This window comes from Triturus cristatus, chromosome 7 (assembly GCF_964204655.1).
Source record: "Triturus cristatus chromosome 7, aTriCri1.1, whole genome shotgun sequence".
Lineage (NCBI taxonomy): Eukaryota > Metazoa > Chordata > Amphibia > Caudata > Salamandridae > Triturus > Triturus cristatus.
This window is the reverse complement of record NC_140590.1, coordinates 853,960,035-853,985,874: the sequence shown is the minus strand read 5'-3', so window position 1 is coordinate 853,985,874 and position 25,840 is coordinate 853,960,035. Positions and strand designations below refer to the sequence as shown.

Genomic DNA, 25,840 nt, shown 5'->3' with positions numbered 1-25,840 from the left:
GCGTGCGCGGCCGCCAAGAATGCTGGGAAACGTAGGCCGTTCCCCTCACGGCGATGTTTGACCTTCAAAGCGCCAAGAAAACAGGGTCCGCTGTCGTCGCCACTGAGCCGTTCCCCTCACGGCTGGCGAAGAGCTTAAAGGTACTAGCCAAGGGCAGGGCGTCCCGCGCTGCGGGGGCCGCTGGCAGGCTTTGAAGAGGTCCGGCGCGGCCGCGTGACGTCACTGGCGTGCGCGGCCGCCAAGAATGCTGGGAAATGTAGGCCGTTCCCCTCACGGCGATGTTTGACCTGGAAAGCGCCAAGAAAACAGGGTCCGCTGTCGTCGCCACTGAGCCGTTCCCCTCACGGCTGGCGAAGAGCTTAAAGGTACTAGCCAAGGGCAGGGCGTCTGGACTTGTATATAGTCAGACATATGCTACTCAGGCCCTCATTACAAGTGGCCCGGGAAACTGCAATACTTTCTGCCCTCAATATTACAGATACCGTTCCTACGAGAAACTATCAGGCAGCAGAAAATCTAGCCCCTAGGGGTGCACTTAGAAATAAGAAATGACCAGGGGAATCTGTAATTGTGTGTCAGATTCGGTAATTCCTCATTTTGGACTAGACTTATCGCCAGAGATTCTAGCTGCTTCCAGTTGCTGAAATCTCCAGTTAAAACATATCTAAAGCGTTTCAGCGGATCTCATAATTTCAGAGTGGGCAGTAACTCTTACCCGCCACTTCAGAATTAAGTGACCATTTATAACAAAGGCTCAGCAGAAGCCAATCGAGGCCCTACGACCTCAAGTCACTTTCCCATGCCCTTTCTGCAACAAATGCGAACCAGACCGTGCTCTTCAATGTCTAGGCACTCTCTATCATATGCCATAAGAGCTTTTCATTGCTAGCCAGTGCAAATAATCCTGAGCTAGCAATCGCAAGTCCCAAGCACTTCTTGACTCATACCAAACTCTGTACATGGACAAATCATGCTCCCCAATCTCAAGATTTGCAACCTAATCCATGCACATCCACACTTTTTACTTAGGACCATTTGTCTTGCTGAATAAACAGATCAGAAAGTGGCATATTTTACCCAAACTAAAGAGAGAACAATGCTATTGGCAGGCCTGTATCAAAAGAAGAGATACAGCACTGGCAGCACAGATGTAGAAGTGCACACTATGCATGCCCCCAACTGCGCCTTAGTGGTGATGCAGAGATGGCACCATGTAATATGGCTGCTCATTCTTCACAATCAGTGACTCACTTGCTTTCTTACTGGATTAATACTCTGATGGTATTATTCCTAAAGTGAAGGAGGTAGGGTTTGTAAGCTGGGTTTTAACAGTGCAGTCATCAACTAAATCTACCACTTGCAATATACAGAGTGGGCTTCTTTTTAGATCAGCAAATCCACAGGATTCACGAGGCTAAAATGCTCCTCAGCTTGACAATCATGAAACCTCATCTGAGGAACTAAAACCGCATTTTTATAGAGTTCACATAAAACGACAAAAGACAACCATGGAGGTATTCTGGCTGCACCTCCAGAACCATCCATGTGTACGTGCTCCCAGAGCACTGCCATGCCTCCTTTCTGAGTTCAGCTGGCACATAGTTGCTTCCAGAGTTCAGCTAATGGCTACTAGAGTTCAGCCAGCATCTCCCTGTCCCCAGAGTTCCGCAAGCACGTACCCGCTCCCCATGAGCTTTCATCTTGTAATCCCGGGCAGCTCGAGTTGCCCATCTCCGAGCTTCTTTATCCAGACCACTCTCTTCATTCCGGCTGCTGGACTGGTTCTCCAGGTGACACACCTACAATCGAAGAATTGGAAAGGGTTTAAAATAGAGCAAAACATAAAGGTGGATTAAGTGACTCTGTAGTGATTTGCATTGGCTAGGTTAAAGTGCTCCCTATTTCTGATCCAACCTGACCACGCCCTGGGCAACATATAACGACAGCAAATAAACTATGTATGTCTTCGTTGGTCCTGGAGCTCGACAGAGTCCCTTCGCTCACATCCATTTGTGACAATGACTTGCTGAAGCATACAAAAGCAATGAGCAAGCATTTTAAAAATGGCCAAATGGTCACTGAGAAAACCTCAGATTGTGGGCATTAGTCTCATTGTCCCATGAGTAAATGCAATGCATGCTCTTCACCCCAGGGGGGATATGTTTTAAACTGTTGGGTGTATCAGTCTTTAACACACAGCACCAGAAACAACTAATTGAAAAAAACACTATTTCTCGGATCCTGCCATGTAGACGTACCTTGTCAGCCCCTGTAGGTTGGAACTGATGAGCTGGTGTTGGAGAGAAGAGTGTGGTGTCCTGCAGGAAAAGCTGAAGGTTCTGCTCCCGGGACACCTGAAAATGGTGAGCGTGAAAACAAAAAGAAGCCAAGAATTAGGAGGGATGTGTAAAGAGATCACAAAACAACGGAGTGGTTGAACATAAGCAACGTGAAAAGATTTAAGAAAGAACAAGAAGAAACAAGCAAGAACGAAGAAAATAACATCATAGTGTTTAATGGATGAGGCGTGGGAGAAACATGAATGAAAGACAGAGGAGAGAAAATGAAAGAGGACAAAAACTAAATAAGTTAGGAATGTATATTTAGGATTCTTGGTGCAGTAATCAAACACATCTTGGTTAAAAGTAGTGTTTGTGTAAGAAAGCATGTTTATGTTCTTGACACAGCTCTGCCACTAGCTACAGGTTGCAGACCCACATGGGCCGTTCAAAGAACCTGGCAGCAGATTTTAAACGTGCTGGATCCCCTGCAGAAAGATGCATGATGGCGAGCTAAGGGTTCCGATGAGATAACGCGCAGCTGCACTTCTCTCCTCTGTTGGGCAGTACTTACATATTCAGTCCTGGTTCTTACAGCTAGACACTGAGAGATGCCTCCACCACCTTAAACCACCTCCACCTGCCACACTGACATTTCTAGTGCTGTGATATATACGGAGAAGGGTGGTGGGCGCTTCCATTTGTCAGATCTGTCAACAAGCAAGCACTTAAAGACATGCTAGTGCCTCCCTAGGTCCCCAGCCACATTGGCTTCTCCTGTCGCTGCAGAAGGTAATAAACAAGGATTCGAATAGTAACACCAGGAGGTGCTGGCATTGAGTGTGGGTTACTGAGAAACTGAGTATCTTTGAAACAATCTCATGTATGCAGATGTCAGGTACACTTCAGTGGTGGCTGGGCACTTGTTACATGTTGTTTCTGACATTGTAAGTCACTATGAGATGCTAACTTTGAGGTTAAAACCACATAAGACAGATCATTGTTTGTATTCCAGACAGTAATTCCTATCAATATGTTAAAATAAATATGTGGGCAAGAAGCCTAACACTCACCAAAACTACGAGTGCTCGGTAGTGGTTGAGTACCAGAGCATTAGCAGTCAAGTTTCCAGTTCTTGTTCATCTTCTGTTCACATTTTTTCACATGCGTTTATATTACGGGGACTAACACTATACGGGCTTTCTTAAGGTTGCCCGGCGGTAAGACTTCTCCAACATCAGCACCTCCCTTGGTGAGACCAGTGCTTTCTTAACCGTAGTATATAGGGTTATGACTGCCAAAGCTTTTATTAAAGCCCTCTAAACATCAAAATAATACATTATTCACATATTGAAGCAAAATCTGTGCATACTAGTAAATCTCTCACACTCTCATTTACAACATATAGTAACAGTTTGCCCTACTGAGTATGAGGCCTTTTCTTGCCATCTAGGACAGTCAGTACAATCCTGTATGAAGGATGCCAGTTACCGCTGATGATCCAAGATCAACAACGCGACTGCACATTAATTGGATAGCCAGATTTGTCCCTTTATGCGTTTAACTCAACAGGAATAACAAGAATCACTCTAGGAGATGTTATGCGTTAGACCCTCAAATGCAGCATGACGCAGTAAACAACCCTCAAACTCAATATCAGTCCTCAGTCCTGTAGTACATCTTAAAGGAGAAATAATGCTTGTATTACCAAAAGTAATTAAAACATGATCCACTGAGACGCTATATTTTCTGTAACATATATAATATGGCCAATGTTACCTTATTAGACCACGCTCGGATTGGCTCGTGTGATTAGGGGAGTATTCAGTTTCACTCCTGCAGGACCGAATGGGCAAAGGGCTCATCCCAATGGACCGGACTGTCCAGGCAGTATTGTTTTGTGAACGGGTGCAAGGAAGCTCACATTGCTGACTGACAGATGTCCGGGACTCCGTGTGCAGTGGTCACAGTCTTGGCTCTCGGGGAATGAGCATGCAAACCGTCAGGGGGTTGCTACTTGGTCAATGCGTACCAGATTTTAATGCAGAGCATGATCCATACGGAGATGGTGCATGATCCATACGGAGATGGTCCATTTCATCACAGCCTTTCCCTTCTTCGCTCTGTCATATCCCACAAAGAGTTGGTCATCCACCCGGAACTCTTTTGTGCTGTCAAGGCAGAACGACAATGCTCTTTTTGGGTATAATCAGTGAAGTCTCTCCTATTCTTTAGAGGGATGTGGCGAAGAATAAAAAGTAGGCAGGGTGACTTCACGAAACGGAGTGATGACTTTCAGCAGAAATGAAGATCTAGTTAATAGAACAAGCTTGTCTGGGTAGATGTTTTGGTATGGAGGCTTGGATGACATTGCCTTAAGCTCACTGGCAGATGTTATTGCCACCAGGAAGGCTGTCTTGATGATAAGGAGTCTGAGAGGACAGTTGTGCAAGGGTTGAAAGGGAGCACACATCAGAAACATCAGAACGAGATTAAGGTCCCAATGAGGCATGATAAAGGGAGAAGAAGGGAACATATGTTGCAAAGCTTTCAAGAATCTATGTACAATAGGGGATTTGAAGAGGGATGGCTGGTCAGGCAACCACAGAAAGGTTGAGATAGCAGAAAGATAACTCTTTAAGGTGCCCAGAGCTGAGCCCTGCTGGGCAAGAGAAAGAATAAAAAGACAAACCAGAGAAAGGGGGTCGACCTGCTTTTCTGCGCACCATGCCACAAACCTACCTCAACGGCAGGCGTATATCATTTTAGTAGAGGGACGCTTGGCTGGCAGAATAGCATTGGAGACTTTGGGCGTAAGGTCGACAACAGTCGCCGCTCAATCTCCATGCAAGAAGGCGGAATGTTGACAGGTTCAGATGGAGAATTCTCCCCTGCCGCTGCGACAGAAGATCCTCCCAAAGGGGCAGCCTAATCGAAGGACCAATGGGCATGCTCAACAGCTCAGGATATCAAACTCCCCAAGCCCAGTCCAGAGCCACAGGGATGACTTGGGCCCGGTCAATCCTGATCTTCTTGAGACCTCTATGCAGGAGTGATATGGGCAGAAGAGCAGGAGGGCCTGAGCTCCACTCAAGATAAAAAGCCACAGTGGAAACTCCAGTGCGCATAACTTCTGACACTGCGCATACTTGGCAGTGGCGAACAGATTTCACCAAGGTTCTCTCTACTGCTTAAAGAGACCTTACACCTCATCTGGCTGAAGATGCCATATGTGATCCACTAGGCATCTTTGGCTGAGTTAATCTGCCCTGGTGTTCTGAAAGCATGCCAGGTTTTGAACCACCAGGGATGTCCTGATGTTCCAGCGACGGAGGGCCTCTTGACAAAGGGTCCACAACCCCACCGCCTTGTTTGTTGCAGTTCCACATGGCAGTGGTGTTGTTCATGAATACCTGCACCAGCCTTCCCTTGATGGAAAATAGAAAGGCTTTTAATGCCTGCCGGATCACCCAGCCCTCTAGAAGGTTGATGTGAAGTCCGGATTCCGCTGGGACCAGAGGCCTCTGATCTCCACCTCTCCCAGATGACTGGACGGGGAAGGAAGAGGCTTGTGGAGCTGTAACAGCGCAAGGTGGAAAAACAAGAGTTCCTGGTGCTGGGTGCGGTCTCGGCATGCAGGTAGAGCACCCGCTATGCGCGGCTGTGCTGCCGCCTCCATTAAGTAGGTCCTGGGAGTAGGAAGGGGTGCTGGGAGGCAGTAGGTGGGGCTATGCAGGAGGTGGGAAAACTGGCTGCAGGTAGAAGCAGCAAATGATGAACATGCAAGGAGAAGCAGATAAAAACAAGGGACAGCAGGAGAAAGCACTTATAAAAATGGAGGAGAGGAAGGAGAAAGCAGTATTCACACACTGCAGTGCCAGGCTGGTGGAAGAAAACATCTTCTTGCCTAAGGTGTCGAGCCTCTAGGATCCTAGATCCAGTGGTGCAGTTGAGAATGCGCAAGGATTTATGTGTTAAGTGAAGGCTTAGTCCACCAAGTTCTTCAGGTCAGGGTGTTGAGTGAGGAAGTTGGGGTCCCCAGTGGTAGGGCAGCAGACAACAGTCCTATTCGCAAGAGCCCCTTTTGTGGACTTGGACCAAGTCCCAAGCAGGACTCACATTCATTAACTTCATTTCATTAAACGGGGAAGCGGTTCAGAAGGGGGCACTACCAGTTGAAGCACTTTTATCAAGACGTTCATCTTGACTGCCACTGAGGGGAAGCTAAGGTTAAAAACCTTTTCCGTCCTCCTCACCTCTGTAGCAAAACACGCTCCCTCCTCTGTAGCCCTGGTAGGGGGAGAAAGCATGCCAGGATCTGGAAAGGTTTCCAGTCCACTGGCGTCCACCAAATCCTCACACTAGTTCATGTTAGGGTCATAAAGCTGGCATCTTTAGGCTCCAGCTACCCCTCCCACTCCTCCCCAAGCTCTAGCCCATAAGAATAGTGCTCAGGTTCCGGCCTGGAAGGCATGGCTCCAGTCGGCTCCAGAGTCGGCGTTTGAAGACACCCATCTAGCTCCATGTCGGAGTTGGGGATCAGAATGGGGATGCCGCCACTAGTCAGCATCAGCGGCACTGGGAGCAGCTGCATCAGGGAAGTTTGAGGTGGCATGACTGGCATCGGTCCAGATCCAAGGAACTGACTGGTGCCGGAGCCGCCAGCGTGGGGCCACTAGGAGCCCCTACTGAACCTGTGGGTCAAAGGCATGCCAGATTGAATGGGCCACCCAAATATGAGGTGCGTAGCCTCATAAAATGTTCTCAATTGGCTAAGGGACGATTCAGCTCCTGGAAACACAGGAAGGAACAGCGTCGGCCCAGACACTGGCTCAACGGCAGAGTCAGGCCTCGAATATCAATGCTCCCTCGTCTTGTCGGCCCACGGACGAGGAGAAGTCAAAGAAGTCTTTGACTTCTTCTTGCGTGACTTACCCGAATGACTCAATGACTTCAAGTGCAACGAGGATCTCCAACTCCGTGACCACTCCCAGTACCTTCCTCTTGACCGGGATCTGGAGATCTACATTGCACGTATAGCCACCAGGAGGTTGAGTGATCACTCCCTCAATACCTTTGGGTACATGGCACGGCAATCGGAGTAGGCATTCGGGTCGTGCTTGAGGTACCAAAGACATACAAGATACGGGCATGGTCACCAACATCAAGTGGTGCCAGGCACCACAGGGCTTCAAAATGGTTTTCCAAGAGGACATCCCTGCCACACCAGGAGGAAAATCCCCAAAAGACTCAAGAAAAAGTCAAAACAAATTAGTCAAAAACTTACTAAGGGGTAGCCCAATCCAGATCTCCGCTGATGAGCGTGGAAAGGAAACAATAGACATCAGCAAGCTGGGGTGGTGCCTATAAAGGCACTGCGCATGCCGCTTCCGGCATGGACAATGCCACATGGAACCTATTGTGCCACCTATTTTCGTGCAGGTGTACTATTCACCCAAAAATTCGGATCCAGTCTTTTGCCTGGGGATAATTCTATGGTATGCAATCTGCAGCTGGAAGTCTCTATCAGATAAGGGTTACAAAAGCCCTCACTACTGAGTTTCCTTGACTATCCTCATATGCAGATATTGATATGGATGACTGCTTGAGATTGTAGGTTTCTCTTCAGGCTGCCACGATGCATGCAACAGTTTGCCCGTTCCTTGTACTAGGGTTTCTATCGCCAAAGCTTGATTTAATTTGTGGCTTAAGATATGTTTCGCAGTCCCTTTCAATGTCTAGAGCAGGATATCCCTGCTCAGCAGAATTTACCTCTCTCCCTTGTTCTGTTGTTGCTGGCCGGTGATTAGTAAAACAGATGCTTTGGCTGCGTCAGTCGGGCCCGCTACACATACAGTTGTGACTGCTCTGGCCTCTAACTATTTGTGCCAAGAGCCAAGGAAACTGGGTACAAGGCACGGGGAGTAGGAAATCTGAATGATAAGACAGACCACATAGCTAGAGCAATTCAAGCCTTTCGGACAAGAAACTCATATATTACAACATAAAGATGAGATCAAAGGTCAGAGAGCCACAGAGACCAATTCTAAACACAAAACGCTAGGTCACGACAGAAACACAGATTGGGTCCAGGAGCCCCGGACACGGGTTCAAGAGACAAAGTCATGGGGTTAGAGAGGCACTAGCACAGACTCAACAAAATATTGATCATGGGTTAGAGATTCCACTGTCTTTAGGTAAGGAAGAAACAGATATTGGAACAGCCTCCCTCTGACATGGTGGCGAAGAGACAAATGTAGAATACAGAAACAAGGGTGTGAGGCCAGGGAGACATCTGCACTAGGAGGGACAGCCAGCCTCCAAGACAGCAAACACGGCAGCTAGAACAGTGAGCTATGGTCTTTTCAGAAGTAAAAGCAACTGGGGTAGGAAGATAGATCTCCCGAGAGAGGACGACCAGGCTGCAGAAACTGGAAAAGGAAAATGGGCATGGGACAAAAAATACAGCTAAGGAGTTAAGACTAATCCACTGGTGAAACAAAAAACAATTACCCAAACTGGAAACACGCACATGGAAAGAAGGAGCTTCACTCGTTCGGCAATGCACATGTGACATGGAGGAATGTTTAGTGTAGGACTGCATGTTCTTTATGTAGGTTGTGTGTGAGGCCTTTCCTCTGGTTCGTGGGCAGTTATTGGACACCAGTAAGTATCTGTGACGGGCAACGCCATATAACGTTATAGTTTCAAGACTACGCGCCAGTTAGAAAACCAAGGTACTACCTTTGTATAGTCGGCACTTTAAGCATCAGGGCTTAGTCCAGGAGACGAATAAGAGTTTCTAACTCAGAAACAATATGACAAAAGCGATTACACACAACCGAAATCTCCAGCCAGACCAAGATCTTAGAAAGACGATAGTTCTTTTATTGACACGTATGAAAGTAGAGCAGGTAAAAGAAAGAACGAATAGAAAGTCCTAGCTCTTTGTCGAGCAGAGATACAATGACAAACAGATAAAAGAGCCTAATCCCTGGGAGCCTTTTAATAAACTATTCGTTCACTGTTTTGCAGTGGAAGCCTATAGATTGACCCTGTGGGGAAACTTGCTGCTTTCCAGTCCTCGGATTGAAGGCTCGAGCACAGTCTAGGGAGTGAACTAATGACTTAGTTTGGTAGTCGCATTCAGTATGGCAAAGTTGACAGACGGCACGTCATAGTGCATGATAAGATGAATCTGCGCTTTGCCCTTGCTCCTCAGTGTTCTGGATGGGAGGAGACACAACAGGGGCCTCAAATCTGACTCCAGCCTTTGGCCTAATGGAGGACTCCTACACAGACAGGGGGAGGGACTCGCTGCGTAGTTTTCAGCAAGCTTGGAGGATGCATATGTTGGGGAGGGTGGTGGAAATGATTAACATAATCAGTCGCATCTTTACCATTGTCCCAAGGTAAATTAAAGTTTTTTTACTTTTTTATTTTCGAATTGCTGATTTCTGAAATGCAGTACATGCTACCACTTATTTCAGTAGCAGTTTTAAAATTGTCACCATTCTTGGAACAGCCTGTGCTGTCTAACTCTAGACACGTGTTTCTGGATTCATTCATGGGCATGTGCATCAACACAGGTACTGAATCCTACCACCACACAACTAGCAGAGGATCATATTAAAGTGAAAAAGGATGGATTAGAATGTCACGGGTGTGGCTGTCCAATGCCTTGATGTCTGTTTCAATGGGGACTGATGGGCTCTGGTGTTCCATGAATCTATCAGAACACTCATGCGGATTAAAAGTTATTACTCTAGATAAGTATCAGTTATTCCTATCGCAGATCAAAATTAAATATTCACATCTTTCTTCGTGTTTTACTTTTATATTTTCTTCTTCAATTATTATTTATTCCATATCCAAAAGTCCACATAATCATTAAAACACTTGTTGGCAACACATTCCATTCCTAAAAATGTTTCCACAGAACTTCATCAGGGCTCGAACTAATTAAAACCATTCCTAAATATCCTCTCAATTTACAATATCCACAACATCAAATTCCCATGGCATGATTCATAATGTCCACCAGACATATCTCTTCAGTGATGGTAATGTCATTAATACCTCGTAAAAATGTGTACAAAATATAGTGTGCCAAACCTGATAAAAATGAATTATGATGAAATCAATTAGTACCAGCACCATTTATGAATACCAAAAGACAGAGCATCATCTTTACTAGGAACCAGTATCTTGCATTTTAATAGTCTCTCACAATAAAATAATATATATTCCAAATCTTTCCCTTCAATTATTCCTGTCAATGTACATCAAAGTAATGCATATTCAGCATCATGCCTTACAGACAATGCAAAGGACGACAAGCCTAAGTACCCTACATCATTACTAAACCGTAAGTGTCTGACTTAAAGAATACTACACTTTTACAACTGTCTTCTTATCACTCAGTATGATCCTATTTCCAAGCAATAATACAAACAGTCAGTAGCATAATCCAAATTATGGTGTGTTCTAGAAGCACAGGAGTTATGCATTTATTATCTGTATCCTCCATTATACCATTGGCACTCATCATATCCAATCTATGGATTCATTATCACCCCTAATTCTACCTAGGAAGAGTATCCCAAATGAAAGGCTTGTGTTCACGATATTCATTGATCACACCCTCGTTACTTTCATACACGGTGATCTCTGTGGTTATGCCGTGACATCAAGATGGCGAACATGTTCAAGGTGTGCATGTAAAATTAACCACAGTCTTGAACTAGGAAGTCCTCACTTTATATGGTCACTTTCCATGCACTGGATAAACACCATCTGATCCATTAATGAATGGAACATTAAAGCAATGGATAGCATCAATGACCACTGTGTATCGGATTCACACCCACACATTCTAAGGTAGCGTGCTGCCTATGGCAGCAGTAAGTATATAAAACGTGCTATGGGAAGTTTATATTATGTGCAATAAGTATGATGATGTATATAGGAGATTATAATCAGCATTCCTAATAATCAAATCATCCATTATTTAGTACAAGCAAACCCTAAAACTATATCCAACACTAGATTAAAGTTCCACATGTATGAACATTGCATCAGTGTGGTTATAAATGCATATGTGTTATACTATATATCTTGCCAACCTACCCACTCCACATGTTGAGAAATTGAAGGTGAGGTGAATGAAACAATGGGCGCCATCTTAGAAACACAAACACACAGTTTGCAAATTAAGTTATTTCCCACAATATTATTACAGCTACATCATAAGCTGTATATATATATATATATAAATATATATATATATATATATATATATATATATATATATAGATAGATAGATAGATAGATAGATAGATAGATAGATAGATAGATAGATAGATAGATAGATAGATAGATAGATAGATAGATAGATAGATAGATAGATATATAAAATTACAACCATCATCTCTAAATCATCCATTTCAATAGTATATATTCTCCTTAAATGTCCTTCCGATACTGGCCACGTGTGCCACGCGTGCACTTCATCTCAACAATTAGCTACACAAACACTTAATGAAGATCAGTATATTTCAAAGTTTTCCCAAACTCCAGAACCATACTATACAATCGACAGGAAAACAATATATAACCGTATCCTCAGGACATAGCTCTTGTCATGCAAATGTGTAAGGGGACCTATACGTGGATCCACATTCAAAATTCAGTGAACACGACCATCCTTCCGCATTCACAAACTAGTGCTGATGCCATGGATTATCTAAAAAGGGTAATTTACATTGGTTATACATCTCAGTACCTACTTCCAAATCAGTATAGTTTCTACACTAGATAATCTATCTAGCATCAACAGCCATTGCTATATGGCTAGTTTCAATGTATTCATGTTTATTATATGATAATAAGGTTTCCATCATCAGATCAGTAAATTGTATCCATTACATTACATGTAATCTCTGTTGTCTCAGAGTTTGAGATTCACTTATAAAATACATATTATGGTATAATGTTGTCAATAATTCAGCATGACAACAGGTAAATTACAACATGTAGCACCAATAGACGATGTTACTCAAAGCATGAAATTTGTCATTGACTCACCTAGAATATAATGAACTTTTAGTCAATGTTTAGTCCTTGATCAACTGCTATTAATCTCATAATCCAATTTGTCTCCACCATACGCAGTCTTAATTTGGTATTTCTGCCTCTCATATTTCTAGCTGCTTGCTCAAGGTTGTGGAATTTCAAACAAAGTCAGGTTTATTGCAGTGCTTTTAAACATAATGCCTTGCTGTAGTAAACCTCATACCCTGGTATCTCATAGCTCTTACATGTTCTGCTATCCTGTATCGTACCGGTTGCATTAAATTTCAACATAAATTGTTTTGCAGCCACATATTAGTACATACGTCACCCATTTGTATAGCATGACATACAACTGTTAATTTTAAGAAATCATGCTTGTATTATATCTAAATGCACTAATTTTATCCAGGACAATTCCAGAAATCGCAAATTGTCTACATTTGTAGAAGTCTTTTTACTGTTATTCAAAAGCCATTTTTCTTCGGTTTACTAGCTAACTACGGCTCAGTATATTTCTGAGAGTCACACCCCATTTAAAAGTCATACTTGGCTTCTTCATAATTAATTTAGAGATCTCTATGTGCTGGGTCAGTATATACAAGTGTTTATTAAGCATTCTAGTTATATTTGTGTATCACTAACACATGAAGTTATTATTCTGACCTTTTATGATTTCTGCCCCTCTCCCAAATCTCGGTCATAAGTTCTTTTCCCCCCCTATTCTGTTGATCTTCTTGCATGCTGTAGTAACACACTCTTCATGATACTTGAACACAGTTAGTACCCCATTAGTATCCCAACTGGACTCAGGAGTCAATACTCAGATGAAGGAGATGAAGTTAGGCGATCACACTAAATTGTCCAGTCTTGACACACACCAGCAGTAGTTATCATTTTCAGATGGTGAGGGCACCCTCAGGGCATAGGACACCCTGTAGATCCACTGGTTCACCTGCTGGAGGTGGGGTAATGGAATCTAGGCTTAGGGTTCAATAATAACTTCACATCACAATATCTCTAGAACTTTAATGGCTACAACATTTGTTAAAAAATTCAAGAATTTGGGTGTCTGACCTAAGCCAACTCAACAATACCGTAAGACTTTTTTCACAGGCTAGAAATGTATAAATACAGTCCCCCACAAAATCATAGAAGGCATGGGACTAGTTGGGGCAGTGCTAAGCCTCTATGTTTTTCTATGTGACACTCAGCACAACACAAAGGGAAGGGAACCTCAGATGCTGTTTCGGTTTTCTTTTGGGGGGCGGGTGCAGGGTCCCTGGAAGTAAAGGGATGTATGCTACCTACCAAACAATAACATTAATAGGGCCTCCAAGGTCAAGTCTAAAAAAATTGCAGTATTTATCTTTGCACTTATACACACAAAACAAAGACAAACCGAGGGGAATCACCATTATGTGTACCATTTGCACTGTCACAAACGGTACAAGTTGTGCAACACAAGTTTAAGATGCCACACATGTGCACAACAAGTATGCATGCAGACGCACATACAGACACATACATACTTAGATGAAGACAAGACTCTGGAACCATGAAATAGCTGAACATACTGCTGACTGAAAACACTTACATACTTGTTGGATGTGGTCACAGTAACCAAACACTGCCACATGTTTTTGGCAAGACAGAACTGCTACTGAAGGAAATACCTACAATCAGCAGTCAACCGTCTATATGCAGAGGCCACTACAACCACCAAGACATTATGTAATAGCAGATGCTGAGTTACAGAAAAACTGCACAGGATAACATTGCATAACAACGTTTAAAATGTTACAATATAGAAAAACTTGTATAGTTCCAGGCACTCTGACCTTCCTTAATGTTTCTGTATTGTATACTCCTGGAAGCCTGCATTGCGGTTTCCATGCCTCCATTCATCACTGAGATCAATGACCATGTGTGACAATAGGTGATGTCATGTCACTAGAGGAAACAGCCTCCATTGCTCAGCATGACATTCAGGATGGCAAAGCAGTTGTGAGGGGGAACCCAAAGTGATATTTATGCAAACAATGTTATAATAACCTAAACAAATGTCTAAAGAAACCATTGCAATCAGGTTGCATGTTAGCGGGTTGAAAACCCTAAATAAGTAAATAAATACATATTTACTAATCATATCCCGAGATGAATACAACTAGAAAAACACTTGCCAAATTTGGAAAAGGAGCTTTTGTATGTGAAAGAATGACAGGAATTTCTATTTTTATTACACCGAGCAACATTGCAAATTAGGGATATACTCAAATGTTAGTCTAAGAGATCAACACATTTGTGCGCACTAATTTCTAACAATCAGTGCACATTAAGGTGCCCAAATTGTTAGAAAGCTGGAATTGTTTAGGGCGTTCGCAGAAGTTATGATAAATGTATTTATTAGTGCACAAACACCGGAGGCATCTTGGCGCTCTACTGAAAAACAACCTAACTACTATTTCCAAAAGCAAACACACAAACTATCAATTATTAAGCCAGGTCTTCAATGATTTCCAAAAACAGATAAAGAGGTTTCAAATCAAAGGGAAAATGGCATGGAATTCACAGTCCTGGGCCTAGACACAGAAAAACTCTGTCGCCATGAGGTACTGTCCTTGTTTTAGGGATAGAAAGAAGGGGAAAAAAATACAATGCAATGATCATGCCGGAGTCTCCCAGGAGAATTTACAAGCTACAAATGGGAGGATCTGCTGGTGAATGGCTGTGTGTAGAATAGTCCTAGATTTGAAGGAGATTCTGTGCATATAGGGCACCCAGTGAAGCAATGCTGGCATTAGAGGGAGGTGTTCATGCCTGCGGCAACCCAATAATGTACGGTCGTTCAGATTTGGGGGGTTGTGAAACAGATTTCCCAACCGTAGCTGCTATTGCAATGCCAGCGAGATAGCTGTATGGGCTAATGCACGTGGGTGTCTGTGTGTTTGCAAACATGTTTTTCATGGAGCCGTCTGTCTCTGCCATGACAGCTGCTAATCTCACAGGAAATGTAACCACAGACACTGTTACCTCACTGGAGGCTCCGGCACACCCACTCAGGAATGGATTCATTAGTGGGGTCTCACACATCAAACCCTCCTCCTAGAGATACGCCCCTGATTCTGAAACAACTGAAGAGGTTAAATAAGATTGGCTGGTAATGCGAGATAAACCGAGTTACCATGGTCAAGTCTCGGCAGGAATAATGCATTGGGCACTAGGTCATGAAGGTGCGAGTCCAAGAAAGGTATGAATTTGTTTTAATCTCAGGAAGGCAACAAAGCAGTGGGCTATCTTGTTAACTTGGTGCGCAAAAGAATGGGATACATCTGTAAAAAAAACATTATCTCTTACAACGTTTCTGGTTGAGAGCACATGCTCATTGCCGCTGGCCAAGAAATGCGATTCAAGTTCCTGATGGAATGGCAATTAATTAAAATGTATGCAAAGCATTTATTCAGGTTGTGAGTTATCAGACTGAGGGGAATTGAATTAGGAAAACAGGAGTGGGATCTAGCAGCCGGAATGATGCAGCACCACGGGAAAGGCCTGGACTGGTGGGTAGAATACATTGAAAGCACCTCTTTTTGGCCTTTACTGGTGGCCTTTAAAGGGAAATTAATCTCTCATTTGAATATGCATGCCAATAAGCAGCAAAAGTTAAAATGCAATAACAAATCCACACAGGAATCTGGACAAGAGACAACGTTTGAAGGGGGTGCGTACGAGGAGACTGTCAGATCTCAATAGCAGGAAACTCAAAGAAGGTACCTGATTGGAAGCCTCTAGGATGGCACGGGATCGCTCCTGCAGAGAGTGACAGGTGTCCAGCTCAGTCCTGCTGATGACAATCAGGTGATCTCTCAGCCGCTCATAGAGATCTCCATCCAGGCTCTGCAAGGAAAGATGTCATTAGTGAAGATTTTACAGACTTCTACAAAAGCACAGAACAGTATCACAAACCAGAGCCACATTCCATTGTCCACTTAACGGCCACACTGTAGGCAGACATAAATATGGGAAACTGTATGCAGTATCATATATTGAGAGCAACTGAATTCCAATTAAAACGTCATGAATTAAATATGTTATCGGTTCACTAAGTTTGCTAGGCAGATTTAACACAGTAGAACAACTCAAGTTGACTGATACAAGTACCTATTACAACAATGAAACAAAAGAAAATACAGTAGGATACGACTATATATAATAACTGAGCATAATAGCAACCCACATACCTAGTCTATGCACCCATCCATAAACAGTTAAGACATCGCAACAATCATTCTTAGATCAAACTCACTTTGTATTCACCCCAGTACCCTTTTCTAAAATAAACACGGAACAAATGCTCTAGTGCCAGCACACAAGCAAACATCAACTAACAGCATCCACTAACAAATGATGGCACATCCAACTCCATACGAAATGGCATCCAGATGAAGACTGCACTACTGCCCGATAAGGGCTCAATGCGCTATGCAAATGGCCATAAGTTAGCATCACATTGCAATCGATGTACAATGCAGCTAAAGGCTACTACAAACTGTAAAACAACTATTACCATGATAATTCAGAATCGATTCAAATGAAAATGTAGGATGACAAAACATCTAGTATTAAATTGCAGATATATGAAAGAAAAATAAACAACTAAATGCTTTTTAATAAAAAGTATGTGTGCACACAAAAGCATGCTAGCATAATTTAAATTGTGGAAACCTGAATTGCAAACACTACTTGCCATATATGAAACACAATAACACATTCAAACTCCAAGCTTGTGTTTCAACTAAAATGTATTATCAATAATTGTAAATCAGGCAGTTGCACACTACCAAAATACTGCATTTTGATTGGCTCCTCGCTGGCGAATATGCACCCATGTAATTTATAGCTTTTCCATGAGATGTGCCTCATTACATTGTCAACTCATACATCCCTATGCCTTTTTATTATAAGAGCTGCCTGTTAAGATCACAGAGTTTTAATAAAGAGATGAAGTATTCACCGAGCTTGCAGAATGTGCCTGCACTGGGAAACATGCTGCTGCAGTAGACAGCGTTAGGGCCATTCACTTCCCGATGCAGGAGGGTGAATATATACATGAAAACATTTCTTACTCTACTGCTACAAGTTCCAACATAAAAGAGCCCCTGAAAACGTTGCTTTCCATTAGCTGGTATTAGATGAATTGTTTCTTTGCACACTGAAAATTGTGTAGTCTATGACAGTTTTCACTGTGTTTTAAAATAGCAACCTCATTGTTCTGTCTGATTTACAATGTCACTTATTTTAAAATCCGTTTTAATTAATTAACCATGAAAGTAATAATTTATAGGGTATCCAGAGCAACATTGTTTTAATAGCAAAAATATGCTTAAAATATGTTTTTATAATTTCCTATAACTCACAATAAAAATATTTCGAAGACGTGTCCAAACATGTGATCCGCTCTATTACTGGAGCGTAATGCACCCATACATAAACAGTTAAGACATCTCAACAATCATTTCTTCATCAAACTCAAACTTTGTATTCACCCCAGTACCCTTTTCTAAAATAAACACGGAACAAACGCTATATTACTGGACCCAATTCAGGCTACAGCCGACTATATAGATTGGCTAAACTCTGCCATATCCAAAGAAGTCCCTAATAAAAATCTTGCCCGAAACAGATCGAAACAATCTGCACCTTGGTTCACAGAAACACTTTGCCTTGAAAAACAAAAATGTAGAAGGCTCGAGAGGAAATGGTGATCTAATTATAACTCCTATGACAAATAAATCTATAAAAGTTCCCTTGCCATGTATAAGGCAGTCATCATCAATGGAAAATCTATCTTTTTCACGCAACAAATTGAAGCCTCAAAGCATTCTACTAGAGAACTCTTCAAGGTCATAAATAAACTTATCAAAGCACCAGAGGCTAAAGGATTTAATAGCCAATCTTTCTGTAACTTCTGCCACTTCTGTGACAAAGTTGATATATTTATAATCAATTCACTTCCTTCAGCTCTGCTGACTCTAGCATTACCACCCCCCGCACCCCACAGCTCAATCTCCTACTCAGGACCTTCTTGTTAGCAGCTCCCTATCTAATCTCAGTCACTTTTCTTTTACCATGGTATCTGAAGCCCTTAATTTGATCAATTCCACCAAATCGGAGTCGCCCTACGACCCCTGCCCCCCCCCACATTCTTAAACAGATCGCTGTTCCTATTGCCTCATACTTAACCAACATTTTTAATGGGATGTTTAGTACTGTTTAGTACTGGGATCTTTCCTAACATGTGGAAAAAGGCTTCTATTCTGCCACTTCTTAAGTAGCCTAACCTAGATCCAAATAACACAGCAAACATATCGTCCCATTTCCAAGTTACCATTTCCGGCAAAAAATAGTGGAAAAACTAATGAATACACAACTGACAGTTTATTCATTAGAATAATTTACTGGACCCTACACAATTTGGCTTCACAGCCGAGCATAGTATAGAGACAGCATTAATACAGACCACAGATGAGTTAAGAACTTGGACAGAGGAGGCAGCACTTATTCTTCTCGACTTGTCGGCAGCCTTCGACATAGTTGATCATGCCATTCTCATTGCTCGCCTCAAAAAACTTGGCATTACCAACAAAGCTCTTGCTTTGCTTCAGTCTTTTTTGACGGGCCGATAACACTCAGTCATGCTGGAACATTTTTCATCTACGGCTTTTTCTCTTCCTTGTGGGGTCCCTCAGGGATCCTCATTGAGCCCATTACTCTTCAATATTTATGTCACCGAACTGGCTTCCCTGATTGGATCTTTTGGGTTTTCCCCCACTTCTTACACTGACGATACGCAGATCATTGTGTAGGCTTCCGTCGACGTAAATGTCACTATCCTCCCAGTTTCATAACTGCATTAGAGCTGTCAGCAACCAGATGGGCAAACACTGCCTTAAATTGAACTCAGATAAAACCAAGGTCATTCTTTTCGTTAATAGACCACATTTCTGGAAACCGTTGTGTTGGCCATCTGAGTTCGGAACACTCCCCATTCTGGATCAAAAAGTGAAACATCTAGGAATACTTATAGATGATAAGATAAATTATAATAAACATATTAGCTCAGTTGTCTCTTGTAGTTTTAACACCTTGAGAACTATCATGAAGATCCTTCCTTTTATTCCACTCAACTCAAGGAAAACAGTCATTACATTACTAATTCTCACCAAACTTGATTATTGTAATGGACTTTATGTAAAGCTTCAAAAACAGTAACTGAAAAAGTTACAGAGCGTGCAGAATGTGGCAGCAAGACTTATTCTTGATCTTCCTAAGTTCCAACCTGTTTCCGCTCCCATTAGAGGACTCCACTGGCTTTCAGTGAGTAACCAAATTAAATGTAAGGCGCTCTATGCCTTACCTATAAGGCTTTGCATGACTTAGATCCCCGCCATCTCAAACAGTCTCTAACCTGGTATGTTCCCAGCAGAGACTTAAGATCTAAAAGCTCCATGATCTCCCACCCCAGATTCAAGAAACTCAAATGGGGGGCAGCTGTTTCTCCTCAGAAGCCCCCACACTTTGGAACAGTCTGCCCATAAACATCAGAGCAGTTTCACCCCTATTGACTTTTAGGAAACTACTTAAAACTTGACTCTTTAACATCTAGTCTTTAGTGCTTTCATTGCCAAACTGCTATACCATATCAGCGCCAAGACACCCATGGGTATTCATGTGCTTTAGAAATGTATTAAAATAACATAACAAACATCAATCATGCAGAAATTCTCACTACCCACTAGGGCACAACTTTAAATAGGAAATCTGTCTGTGTATAGCTCTTCTACTTAAATATGAGATCTGTCTGCCAGTTCTTCTAAAAAATCAAAACACATACATTTAAAGGGAAGATTAAACAACCTTTGATGTCTACCAACACTTTACTATTTTAAAATTAGGAAGGCATTAATCAACAGAGACAACTGACATGGGGAGGGTGAAGGGTGGGTGGGGGGGGGTTCACGGGCAAAATTTAAAAATTCCTCATCAGCCATCTTTTCTATTTTCTGTAGGTTTTGTCAAAGTCTCTTATGTTGTTCTGCGAGTCTTCTTTTGGAGGTGGGTCGGTATATATCTGGTATATATCTGGTCGCATTATAAAGGCAAGACTGGTTGTGCTCTGGTTCAGTAGTGATGTCTAGTTTTAAGATTATGTCCTGGAATGTCAATGGGCTCGTACTAATCCTAGGGCTAGAAGATTGATGCAGTATCTCCGGGACTCTGATGCCCAGGTCATCATCCTTCAAGAGACACATTTGATCCAGTCTGAAATTGACACCTTGGCTAAAAAGAATAAATGGATTGATTTTATGATATCAACTTCACAATCTATGACTTCCCGAGGAGTGTCACTGATTTTCAGAAAACAGCTTAGGGCCAGGGTATTAGAGTTTAAAGTCGACCCTGCGGGAAGATGGGTTATTGCTTCTGTGGTAATTATGGGTGCCTGTTTTACTATTGTTGGATACTATGGTCCCAATCTTGATGACCCTACATCTTTGGAAGTGATTTTTTCTCACCTTTTGTCCTTCCCGGAACCAGTTATATTAGCCGGCGACTTCAATATTGTTTTAGATCCAGTCTTGGATAAATCTCATAACAGTAGATCCCGTGTCCCTTCAAAATCAAGATCTTTCTTGTTGAATGAGATGAAACAATACGGATATATCGATATTTGGAGGTTAAGAGCCGGGCAGCAGCAGGGTGTTTCTTTCAGAAATTATAAATATAATCACCAGTCCAGGATAGATTTTATATTAATCAACCATAGTTTATCCGATGCAGTTAGGGACATTTGTTATTTCCCGTCACATTTATCTGACCACTCTGCAGTTTTTCTGGAACTTATGGTACCTACCTCTGATGTAGTAAGGACTTGGTCTTTTGACCGTTCTCTACTTTCTCACCCTGAAGATGTCTCTTTTTTAAAATCTGAAGTGAGGTCTTTCTTAGAGATGAATGTGGGTTCTGCTGGACCTGGTGTGGTCTGGGACTCACTTAAAGCCTCTTTGAGGGGTCTTATTACAAGTAAGATGTCATATAGAAGGAGGGAATATAGAGAGGCTATTGCCTCAGTTGAGGCGGACCTGACTAGTGCACAGGCCGACATTGATGCCAACTTAGCTTCCACGGAAGCTGTTTTGGCACCTTTGCGGGTTAAACTATTGACCCTAAGAGGCCAACTGACCTCGATCCTTAACCGGCGGCTTCAGGAAAGATGGGAGGCCAGCAAAATTGCACATTTTCAGTATGGGGAGTGTGCTGGTAAATTATTGGCATGGAAAGTTAAAACTGATCAGGTTCGTAACAACATCAACCAGATCTATGTCAATAATGTCCCTCTTTCTTCTGATGCAGATATTAGAGCAGCATTTAAAGATTTCTATCAAGATATTTATCATGAAGATAAGATATTGGATACTGATATGATTAATGAATGGCTTGGGAAAATAGATCTACCAAAACTCTCTGTTGATCAGTCAGCAATGCTAGATAGTAAAATCTCGGAAGAGGAGGTAAGGGAAGCCATTCGGGATGCCAGGAAAGGCAAGGCCTCTGGGCCTGACGGGCTGCCTGCTGAAATATATAAATCTTTGGAGCAGGAACTTGTTCCTTTCCTAGTTATATTGTTCAATCAGATACTGCTAGATGGAGTACGACCACCTGTGTCATGGGATAACGCATCCATAACTGTTATTTTGAAACCAGGGAAGTCTCCAACCGCCTGTGGCTCCTACAGGCCGATCTCTGTTTTGAATGGAGACTATAAGATCTTTGCCTCCATTCTTGCAAATAGATTGGCCTTGGTTGCTCCTTCCATTTTACATGTCGATCAGAAGGGATTTATTAAGGGGCGACAGCTTTTTGAACTAACTTTTGATTTGATTGGTTCAATAGACATGGCATGTTTGAAGTCTTTGCCCTTGGCGGTGCTCACGCTGGACGCCACCAAGGCCTTCGACAGAGTTAATTGGTTGTATCTGTCGGAGGCCTTGGCAAAGTTTGGCGTGGGGGGTAGATTTCGTCAGGCGATTAGTCTTCTTTATAGTAACCCTAGTGCCCGTATCTTGGTTAATGGTATACTCTCTGACTCATTTGACATCTCGAGGGGTACTAGGCAGGGATGTCCTCTCTCCCCACTCCTGTTCGATTTATATGCTGAACCCTTTGCCCAGATTTTGAGGGATAGTGTTAACATCAAGGCATTTGCGTACAGGGGTTGGGAGAGAAAGGTGGCACTTTACGCCGACGATATTCTCATTTTCACCTCTGACCCGCACGAGGCCCTCCCAGTAATATTCAGGCTGGCATCGGAGTTTGGGATGGTCTCTGGTTATGAGATTAATGCTCTAAAGACTGAGATGATGACCTGGAACATCGATCAAAGTACCTTCGATTCTGAAATCCGGCCGGCGAGTCGGATGAGATACTTAGGTTTGGATATTGTATCTGACCTCGATCAGATTACTATTATTAATTTTTTTTAAATTGCAAAGGATTGTCGTAGGTTGCTCCAGTCCTGGGCCCATCTTCCACTCTCCCTACTGGGCAGGGTCAACCTTGTCAAAATGTCCATCCTGCCTAAGGTTTCTTTTTTGTTTAATGCGATACCTCTATGTTTTGATCCCGCCTCTATCAGGAAATTACAGTCGGATATTAGCACCTTTATTTGGGATAAACATCTGCCAAGAATCTCCTGGAAAAAAATTAGGAGACGTAGGGAAAAAGGAGGGCTTGCTGCTCCTGATCTCCAGGCCTATGCCTGGGCTTTCCAGCTTTCACATGCTAGGATTCTATTAAAAAGACCAGTAGGGGTTGGAGTGGGTTCCCTCTATTCAATGTAATTGGATGTAGAAGGTGTAAGTCAGTCAGGGTTTCTTTTTAAATTTGGAAACCCCAAGTTTTTCAAAAAAATTAAATTGAAAATTTTAAGGGGTATGGCAAGAATGTGGGCCCAGGTGTCTAAAGCAATTAAAGTTGGTTACTATGGAAGTAGGACACCTTTGTGGGGCCTTCCTGATGGTCCAGCATGGTTAAGGGATGCACTAGCTACACCTATGAGAGAGGCAGGGTTGGAGGAGTGGGGTAACCTATTTGTTGACGGGGACTTGTTACCCTGGGATTATCTTTGTACAAAAATTGGTCCACACTTCTCCAGGCTTAAATATCTTCAGATGTTGAGCTGGTCTCGTGCATACTCTGCTCAACCTCCACATGGTGTTAAATATTCCTTGGGCGTATATAGCTATCTTATAACGCTTTTGGCAGATAAGCCACCTGCCAAAAAGGAAATTTCACTGTGGTATAATTTAATCTTGGAGGAAATGGACGGAACTTTTTCACTGCCGGAGGATCTTTGGTTTCAACATGTCATCAATTCCGATTTGCAACATCTTTGGAATTCGTCTTGTAAGATGTTGTGGGATATTGTCAAGCCTGCATGGTTACGCAGGAACCATCTTTTCACCATTCATCGAGCATACTACTCACTCCTTCGTCTTTCTAAATTCTCTGAGGGGAGTAGTGTGGCCTGTGCGAGATGTGGTTTGGTGGCTGCTTCTGACATTCATATGTTCTTTGATTGCCCACATTTGTCCTCATTTTGGGATGCCATTAGTAAGACTCTTTCACTTTCTGTTGGAGTTAACATTACCCTAGATTTAACATCAGTAATTTTTGGTTGCTACCAAGGGGTCCCCTCCTTGGCAAAAAAGCTTATTTTTTATGCTATCCTGCTAGCCAGGAGGGAGATATGCAGAAAATGGAAGGATTCTTCACCTCCTTCCATTAATGACTGGTATGCTTCTACTTTGCTTGTCTCCAAGCTGGACCTGGCTAGATCTGGTAATCCAGATACAAGATCTTTCTGGCACCTCCTGAATTGGGATCATTGAACATCTGGGGTTTTTTTTTTTTTTTTTTTTTTTTTCCCCCCAGGTCCAATGATTATGCCATCATCCTCATTCCGGGGGTCACTTGTTTCATGGTGCTAAGTTTAGTACCTTGGCTGGACTTTAGCAATTGCTTGTCTGGTAGCAAATTAGTGATCATTGAAGGTTGAAACATGTTGCTGAGGGGTGAGCCTTCCGTTCTATTACTGCCCCAACCAGTCTTGGCTACTGAGGCAGTACAATGTGTGTAAACCTACAAGATTGCATATTGAAACTTGCTTGGCAGATGAGGACAAAAAAAAAAAAAAAAAAAAAAAAAACAAAGACAACTGATAGCTCGAGTAAACAGACTGGAACGGAGAAGCTGGATTTAGGTAGGCAGAAGCTCTGTTGCAAACATGGCAGATGTCAGGTCTCTTCCTTTATTAGCCCTTTTAAAATATATTACACCTTAAATGACACAGAACCTAGATTACCCTTCAGGTTTATTTTAAATTGCTGGTTTTAGGCCTTTATTAAATCCTGGAAGCTCATTTAGTTGATCCTTCTCCACATCAAAGCCTGTACATTGAGCAGCATCTATTTCAACAAGATGCTGTAAAGGAGTGCCTCATTTCTGTCTTAAATAGAGAATGTTAGCGCTCTAGATGTAAATTAGAACTTTCTGGTGAACAATGAGGAGTCCACGGAAAGGCTGCTGCTAGTATTAGAAGTCCATGTTTAACTCAGCATGCAGGCTTTTTTCCAACATGGATGAGGAAGGTATTTGAGAATTTATAGGAAATGAGTCCTCGATTTAGCCTTCTATCGCACCTACCATAATTTCAATGAGAAGATGCAACATGCTCATTTTGTTAATTTACTACAGTCACCTCCACAGAAAATACTTTCAGTTCTGCAGTGTTAATTCAAGCAAAACGGCATTCAGTTACCTCACATTTGTCGACAAGAGAGAATGTTAGCGCTCTAGTTGTTCATTAAAACACTGTGATGAAAAGGCAGTAGAACTCGGGGAATCAACTGAGGCTGCTGCTATTTGAAGTAATGTTTTACTTAGCAAGTCAGACATTTAACTCACATTCACAAACCTATAGAAAACATGCACTCACTTTAGCTTTTATAGCACCTTCCATAACTTCACTGAAAAAATTATGAGAGAAAACAGTTTTCTTTGAAACAGTATTTATAAAGGCACAGAAGAGGATCAACATTTTTCATAAGTTAAAAATTAGGGCTGGGCGTAACTTGCATAATTTGCTGTAGCGTAATTATGGAAATTACAGCAAAATCAAGCAAGATTATGAAGAATTACACAAGGAGCATAACCCAGCACTTAGTGCTAATTTCCTACAGCAAAATGCACTCTTGCGTCCAAAATGGACCTGAGGATGCATTTGTGCTAAGACAATAGGGCTAAATGCAACAGAAAATAAACACACGCCGCCAGCAGGCCCTTAAACTCAATACGTTCTCTGTTCCTATGATCTTACAGTAGTGCTTTTGTGCCAATTGCTCATAATTATGCAAAGGGGTGTAAATCTC

At 42.4% G+C, this 25,840-nt stretch overlaps 1 protein-coding gene across 3 annotated transcripts in view; it reads right to left on the bottom strand.

Annotated features, from left to right (window-relative positions):
• Positions 1-25,840, bottom strand: part of FCHSD1 (FCH and double SH3 domains 1) — a 288,678-nt gene that overhangs the window by 113,984 nt on the left and 148,854 nt on the right. For all 3 annotated transcript variants that reach the window (XM_085617778.1, XM_085617779.1, XM_085617780.1), the window contains 3 exons: positions 16,125-16,247; positions 2,259-2,354; positions 1,680-1,799 (listed from right to left, as the gene is read on the bottom strand). In XM_085617778.1, coding sequence (XP_085473904.1) covers positions 1,680-1,799; positions 2,259-2,354; positions 16,125-16,247 — 339 coding nt within the window. The remainder of the gene's footprint in view (positions 1-1,679; positions 1,800-2,258; positions 2,355-16,124; positions 16,248-25,840) is intronic.